We start from the raw sequence: 20,480 nt of genomic DNA on the forward strand, positions 1-20,480 counted from the left end.
TACACTGGGCGCAGTCTTTGAGAGGGACACGCCCGGTTGGAAGTGCGTGGGTGCGACCAAAGACTACGGGGAAAGAGAGGGATGGACTAGATCCAGGACCATCTTGTTCGTGTTGGGATGCCAATCCTTGAGATGTTCTGGAACGTCTTCCAGCGGCCGGACGCCATCAGTGAGAGATTGACTGGAAGCCCTGACCTCAACCTCGACTTCAACTTCGACAGCACCACCCCCGCCACCTGCCTCCCCAGGCATTGCCGCCTCCCCAACGAGCCACAGGTAGACATTGGTCAACTTCCCCACACGCACATTGCGCCAGCGATTGCGTCCCGTCCCTCAAAACCCAGAACGCCCCTGATCCCGCGCCCCAACGCACACCGAACCGAACACATGGATCTCCGGCACCTAGATCGCCCTCGTATTGCCCGGCCCGACCCGCGATCTTCGCCGTGAAACACGCGGCGGTGCGTACGTACCGTATCCGTCGTGCCGGCCGCGAGCAACGATCTTGTCGACGTCTGGTGCGCGGCGGCGGCGTCATCTCGTGCACGCCCGCCGTACGAGAGCGCGTGTGTGTCGGACATGGTCGGGATGCCGGCGCCGGACGTGTGGATGAGGGAGCTGGGCGAGGCGCGCTGGGGCAGGCGGCGGCGAGAGCGAAGGTGGTGGCGGCGGGGGCGTGGTCTGCGGAGGCACGGTCTGGGGAAAGGTTGGGAGGTAGTTGGTGCGGGAACGGGGGCGTTGGAGGGGACCGGACGCACTGAAGACGATGTCAGCCTTCCAGGCTTCCGAGACAATGAGGTCATGGTCGTCGAGTGTGCCGTCGATGAGCGTTGTGTTGGGGTAGTGCGTGGGCAGTGTCGCTGCTCTGGTTGCGTCCCGGACGAGCAGCGTCCATGAGTGCTCTGGATGTGCGAGTCGATGGCGACGGCGACGAAGGTGTCCCCGCCGATGTAGCTGGTGACTCCCAGACTGGAGTCCGCTTTGGGCGTTGATGTAAAGGGGGCTTTGGATGGTGAGTTCTTACGCGGGTATCTTTGAAATTTTGCAAATTGTGATGGACTGCCTTGGCCTCCGTTTCACGGTCCGCTCTTCTAAATAGGTGGCAAAAAAAGGAGAGCTGTGTCCAGCCGGATGAAGACCGCATGAACTCAATCATGCTTAATAAGCTGCCCACTTGGAATACCTCAATACCTCATGTTGGGTCATCTTTGGATAGTGCGCCGGATACTTCCAAATATTTTATTCCCCTACGACCTACGGGTACTCAAAGCATTACAAAACAATCACAGGTATCTTTACTGCTTTCAAGTACTCATGACAGCATCGTACGATAACTCCCCAGCCGCATCATCGCCATCTGGTTCATCACATACGAGTTAGTCATCCGTCTCTCAACATCCATAGTTACAATCGACCCACCCAGCCCTCCCCAAAAGCATATATTTCCTTCCGGTATCCAACTAATACTAGTACCTTTCCCCGTCAACCCAAACCCCACACCGCGCCTCAAATACTTTCCCGTCGCCAGATTCACCCCCTTAACCTGCTCGTCAAAATAAGCTTCACCGTCTCATCGCCCAACAGCCTCTTCCCAGTCACACAGCCCCCCAACAAAATCACCGACATGGCGCTCGCCACACCCCTCGCATTTCCAAACCTGCTCGCGCCCCCCTCCTCGACCTCGGGGGTTCCCGAAATCGCAATATCAAACGACGTGTTGGGCATCGTCTTCGCGCGGCGACGCCATCACCTTCCCTCGCAGGCGTAGCGGCCTGACAAATGCGGGCGGGGCGGCACCACATCCGCGCCACGCGATTGCCACTCTCGCTCTCATCCACAACACTGAGCGAGAAATTCGCACTACTACTACCACCACCACCACCACGACGTCCTCGGCGACAAACGTCTTTCGCGTCTTCTCCCCCAGTACCCGCCTGACTAGTTAGCTCCCCGCACAGATGCCCCCAGTGTGGTACCAAGACGCCCTTCTCCGGGCTTCCACCACAGCCTCTGCGCCGCGAGGAGAGCTGTTGCCGGAACCCACGTGGGGGCCACGTAGAGCATGTGCTGCAGCGTGGGGGGAAATTCCTGCAGCCGGAGGAGCCGAGGTGTGGGCACGAGCACGTGGCGGGCCTCGACGTCGGCTTTCCCGCTGACGGCGAAGTCCGGCCGGGGGGTGTGTGGGGACACGCAGGCCGGTGGGAGGTGGAGTCTCCTTGCTGGGGTATGCTGCGGGTGATTGATTCAGCTAAATCGATGTGGCGGAGTCCTGGGTTGGACCTTCCCCCGGTAGATGAGGTGAGACGATAGATGTGATGACAAAGGACGAAGGCTTGGGCATCCAAGCCACACAAGCTTATGACTACTGGCGTAACGGCTTAGGACTCACCAATCAACAGTGCTCAGTGATATCCCGCTGGATGTCTGTGCTGAAGTGTCATCTAATATCCGCTCAACCGTCTCCACTGCATTAGCGGATCCGCTTATCAATGTCGCCATCAAAGCCTAGGCTCCTATAATCGTATGATGGAGCATTTGGAATTCAACTGATATGACTCAGGTGCTTTTACTTTATTGTGGTTCCTTCCGAATGTGCAAGCGACCGTGACTGGTACCGCAACGACGGGTCTGCCGAGCTACAAGAACGAGGCTCATGGCTGGAACCAGTCAGTTCAGCTTCTTGTGCAAAGCAACAGTATCATGTTCTATTGTGAACATACCACGTGTTAGTAATATGATACATGTTGTTCATCCAGGTAAGCCAAAGAAGCGGAGACGAGGTTCGGGACCATAGAAGGGCGTGAAGCCGCATTCTTCAAGGCTGTATTTCTCGCTGGCGCCTCAACGTGAGATTTTTACGGCCGAAGTGTAGTAGAGAATACTACTGAAAATTCTTTATTACGAATTGATTCTGTTTTTGATATCCTCTGGGGGAGTCATGTCGGACCCGAGATGAAGTTCGTACGAAGAAGAGGGTTTTTCGATCGTATATCTCGGATTTCGCTCGTAGTCTCGGATCGCAGCGAGCCAAACACAATCGGCGCAATACGACTGACGACTCAAAAATAAGTGGCCCCGAGCTTATATCCATTATCTCCATGCCGAAAACGCCTCCCGACCACGCGACACCAGCAACCGAGATGCCGACATATTTTTCGCAAAGTGGATTCAACGGCCCGGCCCAGCAACAAACAAGCATGGAACCCCTGCATCCATCTCGGACAAATCGTGAAAATCATCATTGCTCCAGTCGCCGTTGGTATCACAAAATTACAAATTGCCGTTTGCCGTAGCCGTCGTCGTCGTCGAACGCCAGCACCGCCTCAACTACCGACCGCCTGAACATGTACCCGGTCGGCTGCGGCACGCCGTCCGCCTTCAACCGCTCCCACATGTCGGCCAGATCCACCCTGCCGTCCCTGACGCCGGGATGCGCCTGGACAAGGTTCCACGTCGCGGCGAAGCTAAGCAGGCGATCTCGCCCATCCCGATCACCATATTCGCCATCACCATCCCTACCATCATCCTCACCATGACCGCCATCCGCCAATGACTCACCACCATCCCGCGTCGGCCGCCGCGTCGGCAGTACTGACAGCACGGGTGGCGCAGCGGCATCGCCCTCGGCACCAGCACCCCCCCTCGCACGACGCCCACGCCCACCACCCTCGCACGAGTCGTCGGGGGCCTTGTATCCGCCACTGAGGACACTGCCTCCACCTCTGCCGCGTCCGCCACCACCGAGGGAACCGAGGACCCCGCCACCGCCACTGCCAACACTCCCGCCATACACCGCCCCAATCGTCCCCTGCAAGGAAACGATGACGGACCGCAGCCTTTCGTTCTCCTGCTGCAGCCCGTCCCGCCGCGCCTCCATGGCGCGGACGCGTTGCTCCAGCTCGGCGACGTAGCGCTCGCGCCTTTCGCGGAAGGCGCGCTGGGCGGCGCGGTTTTGGGCGCGGCGGCGGAGGGATTTTGTTGTTGTGGCGTTATCGTCTGGTGGGGATATGGGGGGGTCGGGGGGGCTGGTTGTGGTGATGTTGCTCTTGCTGGTGACGCCGTTGGGGTGGAGGGGTTCGGCGGGCGGTGGCGGCGGTTCCTGGTCGTGGTTGTGGTCGTATGTGTGGTGGTGGTGGTGAGGCGGTGGCGGTTCCTGGTCGTATGTGTGATGGTGGTGGTGGGGCGATATTGTGGTGGTGGTTCTTTCGTGGGGCTGCTGCTGGTCGTCGTATGTGTGCTGGTGGGGCGGTATGGTTGTTCTTTCGTGGGGCTGCTGGCCGGTGGCGGCGGCAGCGGCGGCGATGCAGTCGAGGGTGCTCTCGTATACATATAGGCTTGTCGACGTCGTCGATTGTGGGGCCGAGATGCTGGCGTAGGCGTGCGGGACGACGCTCGGGGTGTAGAAGTCGGGCGGCTGGAACAATGCGCCCTGGGAAGTGTTAGTGTTGCGGGAGCAGCGCCACCACCGGCGACGCCGTCCGCCCGGGGAGGACGTCCGCGTGGCCAAGAGACGTTATAGACGGGAGTCTTACATGATCAAAGGCAACGGTGGATGTCAGCATCTGTGCGTGGCTATATTGTGGATTGTCCCCTCCCGCTAGGAAGTAGTACGGTTCCGGGGCCGGCTCTGGCTGCAATGGGAAAGCCATCGGCTGCTGTGTGGGAGGGTTTTTTCCGATGGATGACTATCCGCTTCGCTATTTAACATATGATTGTGGAGATACGCTTGGACGCCGTCGACTCCACTTCGCTGTCATCTACATCAATACGAGACGTTGGTGTATGAATCGTCTTGAGACAGGCATCTTTGTCGATCATGGCTGTAACGGTGTCATCTGACGCAGAGTGCCGCGATTGCAAATCGTATTGGCGGCGATGCTATTGGCCCGTAAACACTGTTATGTTGTCACCGCTGATGAAATAGAAATAGCAGTCGCCTACTTCCTCACGTACAGCACACGGGCATCCAAGCATCCGTGGAACGGCAAGCGTTTGCATACAGCATGAGTTCTTGCGACAAAAGACTGGTACCGAGCTATCTTTATTGCCAAGGTGAGCCTCGCTTCTTTTCTTGTTTTCGAAGAGTAGTGACTCGGTGCATTGCAGCGGGCATTTCGCCGGTACGGTGTATTGCCCGGAAGGATTTGCTATCTGGTGTTTCTTTACGCTTGATAGGTACGGCGTTTCTTCAACCATCGGCCCGAATTTTTGCTTGATGCCAGTCCATACTCCCTGCTTCCTGCAACGCCATTGTCAGGGACCTCGGGGACCTTGAATATTGAAGTGCGTCCAGACTTTGCGCGCAACAACGACCGTTCCCATCTCCACTCTGTCCTACCGGGCAAGCTCTTCGGTATTCATCCGCAAGCTGTCCTCCAAACTGGTCCACCCCGACCTGCCCGTTTCCTTGAGTATGCGCTCCGCATTGTCCGCCGGCAAGATCTTGTTGTTATCTTCTTCCAACCCAGGAATGTCTTCAGGAAACTGCCTCTCAGGGTACAACTTGCGCAGCGTTTGCAGTATCTGGTTGGTGGTGTACGGCTGCGCAAAAGCAAAAAGCCGCTGGCTTGAAAGATCCGGGCGAGTGAGGGCGGCCACGTGAAGACGAGCAGTATCCTGCACATCGACAAAGTACTCTGCAAACACCGTCAGCGCTGGAACCCGCGTCGCGGCGAGCAGGAAGGGCTACTCACGCGGAGAAATGGCCCTCATGAGGCGATCCGTCGCGGTGCCTTTGAAGATGGCCTCGATCCAGCCCGCAGTCGACGGATAGCCCTGGTGCTCGGGGCTGATGACGCGGCCGAAATTCGCATTCGGCAGGACTGCCACGTGACGGTGAGCATTATTCACTCCGACACGGATATCTGTGTGACGACGACTTACCTGCGTTCACTCTGAACCTCGGATGCCACTCGCCCACCCACTTCCACAGCGCCTGCTCCGCCTGCGCCTTGCTGGCGTAGTAGACGACGATGTGGTCCGCTCCAGGCGCCCAGGCGCGCTCGATGGCGCCTTCGTTCCACGAGTCCTCGTGCACGTCGTGGCCCGCGGCGCCGGGGCCGGGCGAGGTGGCGGCGGCCGACGACGACGTGTAGACGAAGCTCTTGACGGAGGGCTGGCTTGCGGCCGCTTCCAGTGCGTTGGTGACGCCTGCGACGACGGGCGGGATGACTTTGTTCGGGTCTGCCTCGTTGCTCATCACGGAGGCGACGTGGGCGATGGCGGCAACTCCTGCGACCATGTCAGATGACGGTGTCGTGGATGACACCCGGGGGAAAGGAACAGTACCGTTAGCCGCACTGTGGAAGGCGTTCACGGCGACCATGTCGGGGACCTCGAATAGCTCGAACTTGTTGTGTCCGTAGGCGTTGTCGAAATGGTCTTGCAGCCATCGGTTCTTCCCGACGTCGCGCACAGTTCCCCGCACGCGGTAGCCCGCCGACAGCAGCTCGCTGGCCACATGGCTGGCCAGATAGCCGTTGGCTCCTGTGACGAGCACGAGGTCTCCGGGCGACAGAGCAGTTTTGGAGTCCATTCCTGATGGGTGAAGTGCCTTGGTGATCGTGCTGCGGTTCAACTGTTTAACTGTCAGCTCGCGACGCTCGTGGGGCACCGCCGGATTAATTTCCGCTTCTACGCGAAGGTTTTGCCAGGGTGTAGTAAGCAAGATGATTACCAATGGAGCATCGGAGATGCACCAGATGGGCGATCGGTCCGAGCTCATTTGTCAGCCCCGCGGAACTGCCTCCGACAGGTTCGTCTGTTACCGATGTGCCGACCCTGAAGACATCATATATATGGACCATGTAGATAAGGTAGAGTTTGTGTACACTACGCTCCGTGCGGATCAGTTCGATTCCTGCGCACAAATCAATCTCCAATATCGACAAGTACTTACAATCAATTGGGATTTTGCCACTGGCGACTTCCCGGCCCCCTCTCGGAAGTATCTCGCTGAATCGTCATTATACCAGACAATAGCCGTACCGGTATGCCTAACAGTCTCCGCACCGCCAGCTTCACTTTGACGGCTTGGTAACCGCCCTGTACGATAGCCTATCTCCAGGAAGTGGCAAGTTTGCCAGTCAGCGCTGACGAGTGCGATTGTCCGATATTCAGGGCCGCATCCTGAGTTGTCGACACAACTTCACTCGTTCGAGGAACATCAGAAAGTTTTGTGGGCCTGTTGAGAGATATTCCAGAGCCCCGGGGGACGAAGGCGGCGTCAAAGGTTTGGCACATGTCGGGAACGGCTCCGAGGTGTTCGTTGAGTGGATAGCGAGGACGATAATGGGATATGGATTTAGGCCGTTCCCTACTGTGCAGAGTTAACGCATACACAAGCTCCTCGAACGGCGCATGCGTTATCTTCTCCACTTTATTCCAAATAGTCGATCGACCCCGCCAGAGGTCGCAACAGGCAGCAACCGCTTGCAAGCGGGCAATTTTACCCCCGCTTGATCGAATTACTCCATTCAAGCGCTTGGCATGCAAGTGGGTTAAAACTACCCGCTTGACTGCAAGCGGGGTGAAAGTACCCGCTTGTATGCGAACCGACAATCCGAGCAGTATCCGAGCATTCCATCTTTGCAGTCCAAAATTGGCCCGTGCTCGGCAGCGACGAGGGTGGAAACGTGTTCAACGGTAATATAAGATGGATGGGTTACGCGTGGTGGGATTACGGTCGAGGCGGTGCGGTGCGGTGCGGTGCGGGTGCGGTGTCATCATGGGAGGGGAGCGCGGGTCGTCGGGATGGGAGCTACGTGGCTGGAGCCCGAGGCTGCTGGACTGCTGCTGTGTCCGTCGTCGGTCAGTGTGATGCGGCGTAGGTGCTGCTACTGCGCGGACTGGAACCTCATGAATAGGCGTCGGGAACTGGTGATTCAGATGATTCCGCTGGGCATCTGCTTGAAAACCACGTATTTTCTCGACACCGTGGAATTCTAGCTTTTCTTCGATGACATCTCCGCTGTTTGGTTCAACACTCAGCCGGATATCCCTCAGCAGTCCAGAGGGATGGGTGATAGCAGGGTGCAGTCCTCGATAAGAATTGCAAATGGAGCTCCGGGTGCATTATCAAACGCGTAGGCGCACAGCTCGTGGACTCGTGGAACCGCCACCTTTGCCGGCAACAGGCCGTCTACTTCGAGAAGGAAGCTGGTGTGGATCTGAAGTTGAAGCGATGTGTTGACTGTGTCAGAGCAAAGGGACAGCCGCCGAGAGGCTAGCCTGTAGGCACGGGTGGCGCGCGGAGTAAAAGAGTAAGCTCGGTAGTGTATGGCGACGAAAGATGGCAGTCGCCGAGATGGGTGGTTTTCGAGGTGTTTTGGTTTGAGCGGGTATGAGCGTCTGTAGCCGTAGATAGCCGAGTCATCGAGGGACAGGGTATATAAGCGACCCCAGGGTAGCCCACCTACCGTTCCTCATTCCACTCCTTCTACAATTGTACTGACCCATCTGCTTTCGTCCACAACTCAACAAGGTCATCCAGCCCAACAAAGAAGGTGGTAGCGCTACAAGTGCTGATCTTTGAGCCGCATTGCATCAGAGGTCTTGATGTTCAACGGACCGTTAGTGTACCAGATAGAACGCTCGGCTCGCCCCACTGACCCGTAAACCGGTATAGTTACTACGTACCTGGCGAAGGCTGCTAATAATGACACACCTGCCCAACGACAGGCACAGCTGGCACAGAGATGCTTACCGTGTCATCTGACCATTCTGCCATGGAAGGAACAGACCGTTGAACCACGCACGCGGCGCCTTATTGGCATGCTATCACGTTTCCCGTCTTTCTCCCTCAGTACACGCGTCGTCAAAAATGCCCCTTGGAAGCACAGCCTTCAGGATGTAGAAAGCCATTAAAGAGCAGATGTCCGCAAGTGTACGCAGGATCGGTCTACTCGTCCGATCACTACTTGGCACCTTCTAACTCTTGCTCCAGTGTATGCAGATAGTAAATTTTTCTTTCTCATGTCCCAAGGCCGAGTTCTTCGTCGATAGTGTGGTACGTTGAGCCAAATTAGAGAAATACTGGGGAAAGACAATAATGGGAACAATTACGTGGGGAGAAAAAAAAATCATAAAGAGTAATGCTGTTCCATGCTCTTGACATGCTTGCCATCAAACTTCGTGCACACTCTTTTCAAGTGCCTATCGCTCACCATGGAGGAGGAGACCAAAATTGTCCATGAAGAAATCGTCCATGAAGAAATTGTCCATGAAGTGTACCCAGCCGGCGACACTCTTTTTCTTTGCGGCCCCAGGAGGGAGAGGCTTCTTGTCCAATCCATTTTTTTGATAAATGTTTCCGCTGTGTTTTCAGCCATGCTCGTCCCCCCATTCCAACGCGATGGAGGCCCACGGAGAATCGAGTTACCAGAAGACGACCCATTCGCCATGCACGCCATCTGCGCCGCCATCCACTCTCGCGACGAAAAGCTTCCGGAGACTCTGACACCAAAGCAACTGTTGGCCATTGCCTACGCTGCCCAAAAATATGACCTCATTTTCAGATTGAGGTGTAGATTTGACAGCTTCATCTCCCTGGCCATGTCCGAGTCTCCGCTGTCTTTACCAATCGAGGACGCATGGGATATCATGGTTGCCGCATACGTCTTGCAGAATGCGAAATGGTTCTACCAAGCAACTGCAAACATTGTTCTCAGGTACAACTGCTCATTCTTGCGCTTGGGGCTACCTTGTGGACATCTCATGCCAGCAGACATCATTTGTAAGCCCTCCGTGTCGATTATGAAAACTTACAGCTTTTAATAGATCACGCTCGCAGACACTTTGGAAGAGAAGCGCAACAACATCCGCCTGGAACTCATAGCACTACTATACAAAGAAGCCGCCGGTGGCCGTCCGAACGATTGTCGGTGTGGATGGAATGCCCAGCGATGTCTGGCCTGGATGCGGAAACTTGAGTACTCTCAGCTATCTCCGAACTACATTGCAGAACGCGACTTGTCATGGACATTTTCCATTGTCGAAAATATAAGTGACCCAGTGGTGGTAGAGGACAAGTCGTGTAGTAGCTCTCGGTGGCACGTAAAACCGAGTTGGCGGACGAGGTTGTTGGCGCCCTTGAAGGAGCTGAAACTTTCTGCTGGAATCCTTCTCGAGAGCTTCCGGAGCAATCGCGATGGGGAGTGGCGTTTGACGCGTAGGCGTGGCTGAGGACTGAGACAAATGCATTCAGTCGTCTAATAAGCGGATCAGAATCTTGTAAACACCTCTAATCCTTTAATGATGCACTTCCATATCCCATCACCTAATACTTTTATAATGTCACGGCTAGTCTACTACCAAGCGCATGTCTGCAGTCCTGAGTGCCAGAGCATCGCTACGTGCCGCACCAACTAAGAGATACAATCAGGTGCACATGGAATCAGTTTGACAACGGCTACGGCATGGGTGGTACGCATCCAGCGAGCCTTCGCAGACTTTGCTACAAAGTACGTGGACAGGGGTTTCAGGCGTGTGAGAACAGCGTCTGCGCCTACTACTTTCCACCAGCTAATGCGAGAAGAATTCGTGATGTCTTTGCTCGACAGGCTTGAATCCTGCTCTTACAATCCCCTGAGCGTGTTCATACGGAATTGCATACGAAACAACAGCCTAAACCTTTCCATGGCTGCCGAATGGTGTTTAGGTAGGCATTCGATGATCTTCTGTTGGTCAAAGGCACTGGTGTTGAGGATATGCATGCAGAAAATTCTTCTCTGAGGCTAAATACACCGTTCGTGTTGATATTTGCCATTACGGGCAAGCCGAAACTATTAGCGACGGGCTAATAGATCACAGCTGCCTTAGTCAGTGGTAGCGCGTGTTTTGCTTGGCCTAGCGGCCGTCTGCCTGGATTAGCGGTGTTCTGACTAGGTTAGTGACCCTCTACTGCTGGATCCCCACCCCTGACCCTGCACGTCTCAGGTTATAGCATCCCAATATCTTGAAAACTGCACCTGTCATTGAGGTTTTCAATCCAACTCCCCCGAGCCCTCCTTGTTACCCGGCCAAGACCTTGTTACCTGACCAAGACGTCCTCCTGCCCGGCTTCGGTTTGTCACTCGACACTCTACCGCCATGGAGCCGCCGAGATGTCGTGGAACGGCCGGCCAAGGTACAGGCCCCACATACTGATGGATACGTCAGCTCAATACCTCCGAAAATCTTCTGCGTGGGTGAGGAATGCATCATTCCGTAGCAAAAGCGCCCCAAAACGATCCACTGCGATCCCTTGCGTCTTCCGTGGACATGGACCCTGCCTCGATGTAGGGCATGGCGCTGGTGTGCAGACCAAAGTCGATGGCGAGCCGGATGGCTATCCCTACTCGTCGCCAGTCAGCATAGTGTTCGCTTTTCAGAAGTATGCACGGTCCATACCACCAAACAACCATTCTTATGTGTCTCGAGTACATGCTGCCTCGTGGCTGCTCAAGGTCACGAGCGCTTGGACAGTAATTAGAATTTTACTGGATTCTTGCTATTACTAAAATATTAAAAACAACCAGAGTATGAACTTCTACAGAACACAACTCCACGTCCAACATAACATATATTACCCACAGTAGATCGGATTGCTCAGTGCTTCGAATGGCCATTCCGCGCTCCACGGACCCCAATCATCTCGTCGCTGTCAACAGTGCTGTGCTGCCTCCCCACACCACCACCGTGGCCATTGCCGTGGTGCCCATGCGGGTCCATGCTCCGCTTCGACTCCTCATACGTGCCGGCGGAGCTCTCGTAGTCGCCCGCTGCCCTCTTGCGGCGGTAATCGCGCACCTCATGGAAAGCCGCCGTGATGGCATGTAGCAGCCTGCATATTCAGTCAGTACACGAGCCCCGCAGTCGACAAAGAACAAACAACTCACGTGCTGATAATCGCCAAGATGAACGTGCCCCACGGCAAGTTACAACTATCGTCCCTGCGATCCGTCCTGCCATTCCCGGTCGACGTCCTATTAGCATCGGCGGTATTGTAGCAGTGCCGCGGCCCGGCGCTGCCGCCGGCCGGCCGCGTGAGCACCGCGACGGCGATGAAGGCGCCGACGAAGGCTAGGTCGAACAGCACCCACAGCCAGCGCAGCCACTTGGCGCCGCGGCCGCGCAGCAGGAAGGAGAGGATCATCGACACGAGCGTGTAGAGTGTTGCTGCGGCGAGGATGCCTTCGACGGCGCCGTACGAGTGGCTGATGCCGTGGCGCCGCTTGATGGCGGTTGTGAGCCGGTAGATCTTGTAGACCCGGGACGAGAAGATGCCGAGGGAGATGATGGCGGAGAGGAATTGCAGGACCCGTGTGAAGCGCAGGAACCATCGGTAGAAGGCTGTGTGCTTGAGCTTCTCGGGGACGCAGCGCGTCAGCAGCCCGGTTTGGGAGTGGGTGTTGGTCTGCGTCATGGTGGGAGGTTGGAGCGGGTGGGGGAGGATGCAGGTGCGCTCCGTTTGGCCGGGCCTGGCTGGCTTTTTCTAGCAGGCAGAGTGCTTCTCTGGTCTTGGATTTTTTTCCTCCATCAGCATGACCGCGAATGGCATTTGCGAAACAGGTTTCAATGTTTGCTATGACGAGTGCTCGTTGTACGGTAGAGACGGTTCTCAGTGCCCGGAACAGGACTAGCGCATGTCTGTTGCATCCAGTCCCCGGTGGTGACAGGCTAGTAGTAGGCAAACACGCGGGGATATCCACCCGATAGCGCGTGGTGGAGGCCGCATTACATGTTTTCGCCCGCGATGAGGTGGGGGTGATTGGGAACGATGCGCGCGATGACGGCTCACGACGTACAACGGCTGGCACGCTAGTCCAAAATCCTGCCTACTGGTTTGCACCAACTTTAGTCTCGGCATTCCGATTCGCCCAGTCGACCCCTTGCAGCATCCATCTCGCTGTACGTCATCTTCCGCAGCGGGTGCGCAGCGCCGTCAGGGTCTGGCCGCCATCAAACACTGGCTTCCCCAGACTTCTCTCCCAAGCTTCTATTTTCCGGCTTGGTCTACCAAGAAAGCAGCCGCCGCACCAAGCATTCCGAAGAGGACAGTCAACCTCCAGCCCCGCGACAGGAAAGGTGTTGAACAGTCCACAGCCACTGGCCTCGCTTCAAACACCTACGATCTCTGCCTTCCTCCCGTGCATCAATATACTGTCGTCATGGCTAGACTAACGTGATGTTGATATTTCATCGATTTCGGCGTCGAAGGGTTGCCGCCACAAAGGTACATGCCTGTGCAGATCAGCGGGAACAGGATGGCGCTCGGATCGCTACCCAGGTGACTAGTGTAAGCTTAACTAGACCAACGCCGAGAAACAGGCTACCAGGGCGACGTCACCACAGCGTCGGGGGCTTGTCATTATTGTTGCATCGGCCGGAAAAGACTCCGACGACTAAGCCTTACCTACATCTCATCCATGGCCGAGCAGCAGCAACCGGCTGGCCACGTCGATGATTGCGGACAGCAGGACTGCCCGGAGGAGATGGATGATGGCAATTATCTGAAGATCAGTCCAAGCGCCGTTGCAGGCTGATTTTTCCAGCTCGGACGTAAAAACACCACATTACGTGATGGGAGTGGAGACCTGCGCGATGGCCAGTACATAGATGAAGCGGGCGGGAAGCGCATAAGTAGTGGCCGACTTGAATCGGCCGAGGCAGAACTTCGGCGGACATGTCTCCATCACTAATAGGCTACGAGGCAAAGCTGTCGTCTCGCCGTGCAGCAACCTTGCCTCCACTCCATTCACACAGAACAAGAGGCGGATCACTATGGCGGACATGCAGGCGTTCTTCCAGGTTCCCCCCAAGCCCACTTCCTCGCTGGCCTGGCACCGCATCCTTTCCCCCACAGCCTCCATCAAAGTCTCGCCCGTGGCGCTGGGCGGAATCAGCCTCGGGAGCGCGTGGTCGGGCTACTTCGGGCGGAACGAGGATGCCGCCGCCCTCTTGGACACCTTCCACAGCCTCGGCGGCAACTTTATCGACACGTCCAACGACTACAACGCTGGCGAGTCGGAGCGGTTGATCGGCGAGTGGATGGAAGCTCGTGGTGTCCGTGATCAGATGGTTGTCGCGACCAAGTTCTCGAGCGGCTTCATGCGCTTCCAGAGGGACAAGGTACCGCTGCATCAGAGTAATTTCGCTGGCAATTCCGCCAAGAGTATGCACGTTTCGGTGAAGCAGAGCTTGAAGAATCTGAAGACGGATTATGTTGATATCCTCTATGTGCACTGGTAGGTCATGACGTCTATGCCTTTGTTCCGCAACTGATCAATTTGAAACAAGGTGGGACGCTGCGACCTCAGTGGAGGAGCTCATGACGCATCTCCATGCACTCGTTATGGCCAGGCAGGTTTTGTATCTGGGTGCATCAGACATGCCCGCCTGGGTTGTTGTCAAGGCCAACGATTGTGAGTTCTTGTTTCTCTCCTGCTCAAAACAGCCTGCAACATCTAACACCAAAACCCTCTGGTAAGACGCCCGACAGCACGGATACACTCCGTTCTCCGTCTACCAAGGCCGCTGGAACGCTGCCTACCGCGATATGGAAGCCGAGATCATCCCCATGTGCGAAGACCAAGGCATGGCCATCGTGCCTTGGGGTGCGCTCGACGGCGGCCAACTGATGACGGCAAAGCAGCGCGAGGAAGCTTCCAAAAACCCCGAGGCACGGAAGGGCTACGGGCAGGACGAGAAGCACATCCGGGTCTCCGAAGTGCTCGAGCGGATCGCGAACGCCAAAGGCGTGACATTGCAGGCCGTCGTAAGTATCCCTACGCACTACTTTCGAAACGGACGCTGAAGCCATCTATCCAGGCGCTCGCCTATCTCTACCAGCAATCAACCTACGTCGTTCCCATCGTCGGCGTGCAGACTGTGGAGCACGTCCGAGCGCTCAACGATGCTGTGGAAGTCAGGCTCTCGGATGATGAGGTTACCGCGATCCATGAGGCTTCGGCGTTTGTGCCGCTCTTCCCCGTCAGTTTCCTGTACCAGTCGGAGACTAGGCCGTACAGCACTCGCCTGGGGGCTGCGGATGTGGAGAACACACGCATGGCGGGCTGGATCAATGCGCCTCCGAAGCAACCCGTAAGTCATTTGGTTTTGAGATTTGGACATTTACAAATATGATTGCTAACGGTCAATGCAGTCATTTAAGCCGCACGCTGACATGTAGGTGGAGTTCAAAATTCGTCTGAAGTGGTGAAAGGTCCTATTACCAGGAATGTAGGGAGTTGAATTCGAGGTCCGGACGTCAATATAGATTATAGATTCGCGTAGTTACGTCTACAGATTTGGGTCAACCTAAAAAGCATTTCTGGCGGGCATTGCTATCCACTCAATTTTCCGTAAAGTCTCCGTATAGAAACTTGCATAAGTAACCGCTTCGTTACCTTTGCCGCGGAGGATTTAAATAATGGTGCTGGACTTTTCAGTGGTCTTACTGAAAAATGTCTTTGGGCGTCATAAAATGACGCGTCCGTCAAAGGCTGATTTCGAATGTCATAAAATGACATTTGTTGTCCCCACACTCAAGAGTAACCCTGATAATTGTCACCATAATTATCGAGTCTAAGTGCGCTAGAAGTTCCGCTGGCATATTGAAATCGGGAATCATTATCGATATTTAATCCCCGCCATGAATTCATGCAAGGGATGAGTCATATATGATTCGGAATAAAGCGCTTCCACTCTTTGTGTGACTCGCTGCTGCCTCTTCGAACAAAGCAGAAACACACCCGTATAACAGCCATACCATTGTATGGGAGACCATTATTTACGTTACCACAGGGTCTCCAGTGGTTCCAAGCAACGAGACGAGTAGCTATACGACCAAGGTGTAGCGCTAAGCTTAGTAAGTACTACACCACAGATGGAGGTGTCTATATTGACCTGGAACTCTGGTTTAATGCCATTGCCGCCAAAGACTGGGCTGAACGGAGCCAGACGCTGCTGGGATAGGTTTTACTGGGTGCACGTTGTTCAATCCAACGTGATCCATGGAGTGGTCTGTATTATCTGCAGCTGAGGTGGCCAGGCTTTGTACTGACTAGAACAAGGCGGCTTCCTTCCATGGCATCGCTGCTACGTAAAGCTGTAGGGAAACTGCTTGTAGACTGGGTACCAACCGTAAGGACACGGCCCACAACCCCATTCCTTTACTAAAAGTCCCAAGTACTGGTACAAAGTCGAAAACGCGAAGAGCCTGACCGCATCCACCATCTGGGATGCCAACAGAAGCTTCGACGGTAACGGTGTCGGAGAAGACAGCTATGTCATCGACGGCCCCTTTGCGAATCACACCCTCAAGATCTCGCCCGCAACCAACAACACGCTGTACTGCATCAGCCAGGGCTTCAACGCCGGCCGCTTCGTGGAAGTCAACTACACGTATCTAGATGGGTGCTTCGCCCCGACCAACTACTCCGTCGCCTGAGACTGCTGGCCTACGCACCCGCACGGTCCGGCACACGCTGGCGTCGGTGGAGCGATGGAGAATATCATCCAAACGCTGGAGGTAATGTTTCCCTTGGAGATAGCATCAAGCCGATACTTAGGGTCATGCAGATAGCATTGTTCTCTCGATCACGCAAACCTTGATAGGCTGTGGTAGGAGTGGCAGTCGGCGAACTTGTCTGGTCAGAATATCCCTACGAATGAATTTCTTTCTGTCAACAACTTCACAGCTCTACCGGCGGCCATGATGGACTAATTGAAGTTGGTGAAAATGTCACGACGCTGAATCATTACCCCAGGATGGCTGGTCTGCTTCCGAATGTTACGGTTGCTGATGTTATGGACTTGGGTTCCGAGGTGATTTATGCAGAGTATATTTGAATGGAGTAGGGTGCAGTTTATTCAAGTACTTAGAGACTGGGTAAGGGAGAAGCTAAACAATGATAGATAATTCTTCTACATACGGGCTTTGAAAGGAACGCGTACTATGAGAGCACATGGATAATTAAGAGATTACCAAAGAGAGTACGCGGCTATGCCAATCCCCCGAGTCCCTTGTACGTGCTTTAAAGTCATAATTCTTGCAAAGTCGGAACAAAAGAAAATGCCAACGCATCCATTACGAGTGCAAGCTACACAACAAACTACAACTCCAAGCTTTAAGCACCGATCAAAGAATTCTTCCGTAAACTCCAAATGGGGCCACTAAGCTTGTGGTACGTACACAAAGCCGACAATTATGCCCAATTAAGTGAAAGCCTGTGGCCTCGCCCCCACAGTCTAATACATTGAGGCTAGGATAGTGCGAGTTTGAAAGGTGCTTAAGATTATCCATATACAACGAACATCTCCATATGCATATGCTCGCTTGGAATACACGCCGCCACCTGTAATTCGCCGCATCGGCCAGTCTACATCATCTTTACTCCAATTTGTAAGAATATCAAAGCCTTTGATGGGGCAAGATCATGTTCTAGCATCGGCTGCTTGAGCTGCAAGGCCGAAAAGTACTTAAACGCTCCTTCCCTTGTTCTAATTACCGGCATCAACCACATCCTCAAGTACATCCTCTGCTCGACGGACCATCTTTTCACTCAACCTCGGCACTTCAAATTTCCAATTGGAACACAACTTTCTGATCCACCATCATGTCATCCGCAGAGGGCCTTGAGCAACAGACGGACTTTCATACCAGTAAGCTGCTGCCCAGCACCATTGAGCTCACAGCACTTGCTGATATGCGTCATGCAGAAGTCAGACTTAATTCTGTGACCGAAAACGATGGCATGCAGGGAGATGCGTTCGGCGTAGAGCTTCCGCACATCTCGCCACGGGAGATCATACTGTTTCCCGGAGACTCGATACAATTCGCGTGGGCAAATTTTGAAGACGAAGGCGGACCGCGGCCTGCCTCAAACAACCTCTTCACTCACAACACCATCGTGGCCGATCATTGCCACGCAAAAATCACCACTGGCAAATTCAAAACCGTGAGTTTCCCTTCGTTTTTCTTTCTTACTCCCATAACATTCTTACTTACCATTGGCCCTGCCCCGTAGAGCGCCTATCTCATCGACATGGGCTCCAAAGCCGGCACCTATGTGAATCATGGAAAGCACGGCAACGAGAAAGACAATTTTGAGAAATTGACGCCTAGGGTGCCGGTTCAGGTGGAAAGTGGGGCCCAGATCAGGCTTGGGAAGGACCCCATGTCCTATACGTACAAGGAAAAACAGATCATGTGCGTTCCGGCCATCTGGGCGCTCGTCATCGAGCCCCTCGATGCTGCTCACGACCAGAAGTGCGAAGAGGCTCTTATAAGGGCTCAAGCTGTGCGCGATCCGATGCCGCAGCATGCCAGCCCGAGCGCTCCGGCAGCGGGCCCAGCGTGGACGGCAGTAAACAGATAGCCATAACTTTTTCTAGAGAATACCCGGTTCTTTTTTGTAAAGGGTAATTGCGGTTTTATTGTTGGTCTTGATTGAAAAGACTGGAGGGCTTGGGAGTATCATGGATTTGTTTGACGAGGACTGTGGTGGCCTGGCTTACGAGAATGACGAAATTGTTTGATGAGGGCTGGACAGATAAACGCCACCGAAGGTGGGCTTTGCGACAGACAAATTGAGAATCTGCACATACCTAAGCGTGCCTTGATTGCCTATCTACCATGGGCTTCTATGCTCGAAGCGTGCGTGTTCTGGTGTTGAACTGCAAAAAGCACAGCCGCTGCACTTAATGCAGTACTCGGTTACCCCCCTTATATTCTAATAAAGCTCCTTGTGCGTGCTCTAAAAACACAAACTTTTGTAATGCCTTTGATAAAGAAATCTGCTACCACATCCTCCTGGTGTGCCGTGTCTTTTAATGACGTAATAAACTACGGTCTTAGGCTCTAAGCATTGATCAAAGGCTTTATCCACGAACTTAAATCGTGGCACCAAGCGTAGGTGTTGTGGATAAACAGTCTATTTTCCCCCGTTAACATGGCGTTCGCAGCCTTGCCTACTCCCTCTTTTACATTGAGAGTGTGACAGAGATTGAAAGGTTGCTTTATACTACACATTAATACCAAATGCGTTGGTTATCCTTAGTACGCTCCACGTCTACAAAACCAACTCCAAAACGTTCTTTCAAGGTTTTCCATATCTGTTCTTTCACTATTAAAGCAGTTTCAAGGTCTTTGATACCAGAGAATCATGCTCGAGCATGGATAGCTGGAGTTATGAACTTTTTGAAGTATTTAAGAGCTCCTTCCATTGCTCCATTCCGCCGCATCGATCAGCTCCTCCACGGCATCCTCTACTTGACAGACCATTCCGGATCTCAGCTACTCCGACCAACACTTTGTCTGCTTCATACCTTCTACTTTGCAATACAGAAAACAAGCCAACACAATGGCAGAGCAGAACCTGCTGAAGCCCCTCAGTAATTACAGCCAGTCCGTTACTCCTCACTTACGTGCTAACAATCATGGCGTAGGGGTCAGATTCATTTGCAAGACACCCAATGATGGCATGCCGAAGAAAGACCCGGAGGGCAGGGAGAACCCCAACATTCCGTACCGCCAAGTCATCATCAAGCCTGTCCCCGACAACAAGGTTATCGGGTGGGTAGACCGGGACATCGGCATTCTGCAGCCGGGCGAGGACAACTTCTTCACCTACAACAAGCTCCTCGGCTACCCGCATGCCAGGATCGAGCACGGCAGAGATAACTACAGCATCCTCTTGGAGGATTACGGTTTGCTGGACGGCACCAGTGCCCGCACGGGGGCGCCGAACCCCGGCAGCGGCGTCGGCGAACACGACCTCCGGTGGACAAAGTTGGAGCCGCGCACGAAGTACAAGGTTCGCAGCGGCATGCAGCTCAAATTTGGCGAGCACCTCATTAGTCCAGATAAGCAGACGGTCACCAACGGGCTCATATGGGAGGCTATCATAGAGCAGGTGGATGAGGAGCGTGAGGCTGAAATCCTCGCTGCTGCGGAAAAAAGGACCGGATCTTAAGACTCCGCCAAATCTCACGGCTGTACCCAATACCCCGGAAGACCCCTAGGCATCTATACCACGGTAGTCGAGAGATATAAATTGCCTGGTAGTGTTTCATTTTATTTATTGGGGGTAGGAGGGTTTCTTTTCGGCGTCCGCGGCGAGGTGTGACTTGGGGTTTGACGAAATTGTTTCATGGGATCTAGACAAAGAGATGACCTCGAAGTCGGCTTGTACGATAGAGAAATTGAGCACCTAAATATATCTAAGCAACTTAGGACAGTATATCCAGAACGGCTTCCAAGTTCTAAGCGAACGTGTGCTCTTCCGCAGGCCTTCCACGACTTCTTTTCTGCTCACCTTCTGGAACCTGTCGAGTACGGAGAAGGATTTGTTGAAGCACCCACCTTCAAATGTGGGGAGATGCAAAGCGCGAGGAATAATGCAAAAGCGCGGTTTGTGCCTGCAGGAGGGAAACGGAGACATGTTCCTGACTTGAAAGCGCATAGCCGCACCACGGTGAAGTGTCCAATGTTTGTCCTC

The 20,480-nt window shown here is 54.3% G+C and overlaps 5 protein-coding genes across 5 annotated transcripts; 2 read left to right on the forward strand and 3 right to left on the reverse strand.

Moving 5' to 3' along the window:
* Positions 1 to 3,262: 3,262 nt before the first annotated feature.
* Positions 3,263 to 3,877, reverse strand: SLS55_010220 (uncharacterized protein; the record flags this gene model as incomplete). The annotated part of the gene is made up of 1 exon (XM_066781609.1): positions 3,263 to 3,877. One exon carries the CDS (start codon positions 3,875 to 3,877, stop codon positions 3,263 to 3,265), a length of 615 nt encoding a protein of 204 aa, XP_066627892.1.
* A 1,457-nt stretch (positions 3,878 to 5,334) lies between these two features.
* Positions 5,335 to 6,535, reverse strand: SLS55_010221 (uncharacterized protein; the record flags this gene model as incomplete). Its single annotated transcript, XM_066781610.1, has 4 exons — positions 5,335 to 5,636; positions 5,694 to 5,822; positions 5,884 to 6,231; positions 6,289 to 6,535. The coding sequence occupies 4 exons, from the start codon at positions 6,533 to 6,535 to the stop codon at positions 5,335 to 5,337; spliced, it is 1,026 nt and encodes a 341-aa protein (XP_066627893.1).
* A 5,051-nt stretch (positions 6,536 to 11,586) lies between these two features.
* Positions 11,587 to 12,403, reverse strand: SLS55_010222 (uncharacterized protein; the record flags this gene model as incomplete). Its single annotated transcript, XM_066781611.1, has 2 exons — positions 11,587 to 11,821; positions 11,877 to 12,403. The coding sequence occupies 2 exons, from the start codon at positions 12,401 to 12,403 to the stop codon at positions 11,587 to 11,589; spliced, it is 762 nt and encodes a 253-aa protein (XP_066627894.1).
* A 1,358-nt stretch (positions 12,404 to 13,761) lies between these two features.
* Positions 13,762 to 16,429, forward strand: SLS55_010223 (uncharacterized protein; the record flags this gene model as incomplete). Its single annotated transcript, XM_066781612.1, has 6 exons — positions 13,762 to 14,225; positions 14,278 to 14,402; positions 14,511 to 14,755; positions 14,809 to 15,081; positions 15,143 to 15,165; positions 16,162 to 16,429. The coding sequence occupies 6 exons, from the start codon at positions 13,762 to 13,764 to the stop codon at positions 16,427 to 16,429; spliced, it is 1,398 nt and encodes a 465-aa protein (XP_066627895.1).
* A 1,597-nt stretch (positions 16,430 to 18,026) lies between these two features.
* On the forward strand, positions 18,027 to 19,955 carry SLS55_010224 (uncharacterized protein; the record flags this gene model as incomplete). Its single annotated transcript, XM_066781613.1, has 3 exons — positions 18,027 to 18,250; positions 19,328 to 19,374; positions 19,429 to 19,955. 3 exons carry the CDS (start codon positions 18,027 to 18,029, stop codon positions 19,953 to 19,955), a joined length of 798 nt encoding a protein of 265 aa, XP_066627896.1.
* Positions 19,956 to 20,480: the final 525 nt, after the last annotated feature.

Source organism: Diplodia seriata (genome assembly GCF_021436955.1).
Source record: "Diplodia seriata strain FDS-637 chromosome Unknown scaffold_12, whole genome shotgun sequence".
NCBI classification, from domain to species: Eukaryota; Fungi; Ascomycota; class Dothideomycetes; order Botryosphaeriales; family Botryosphaeriaceae; genus Diplodia; species Diplodia seriata.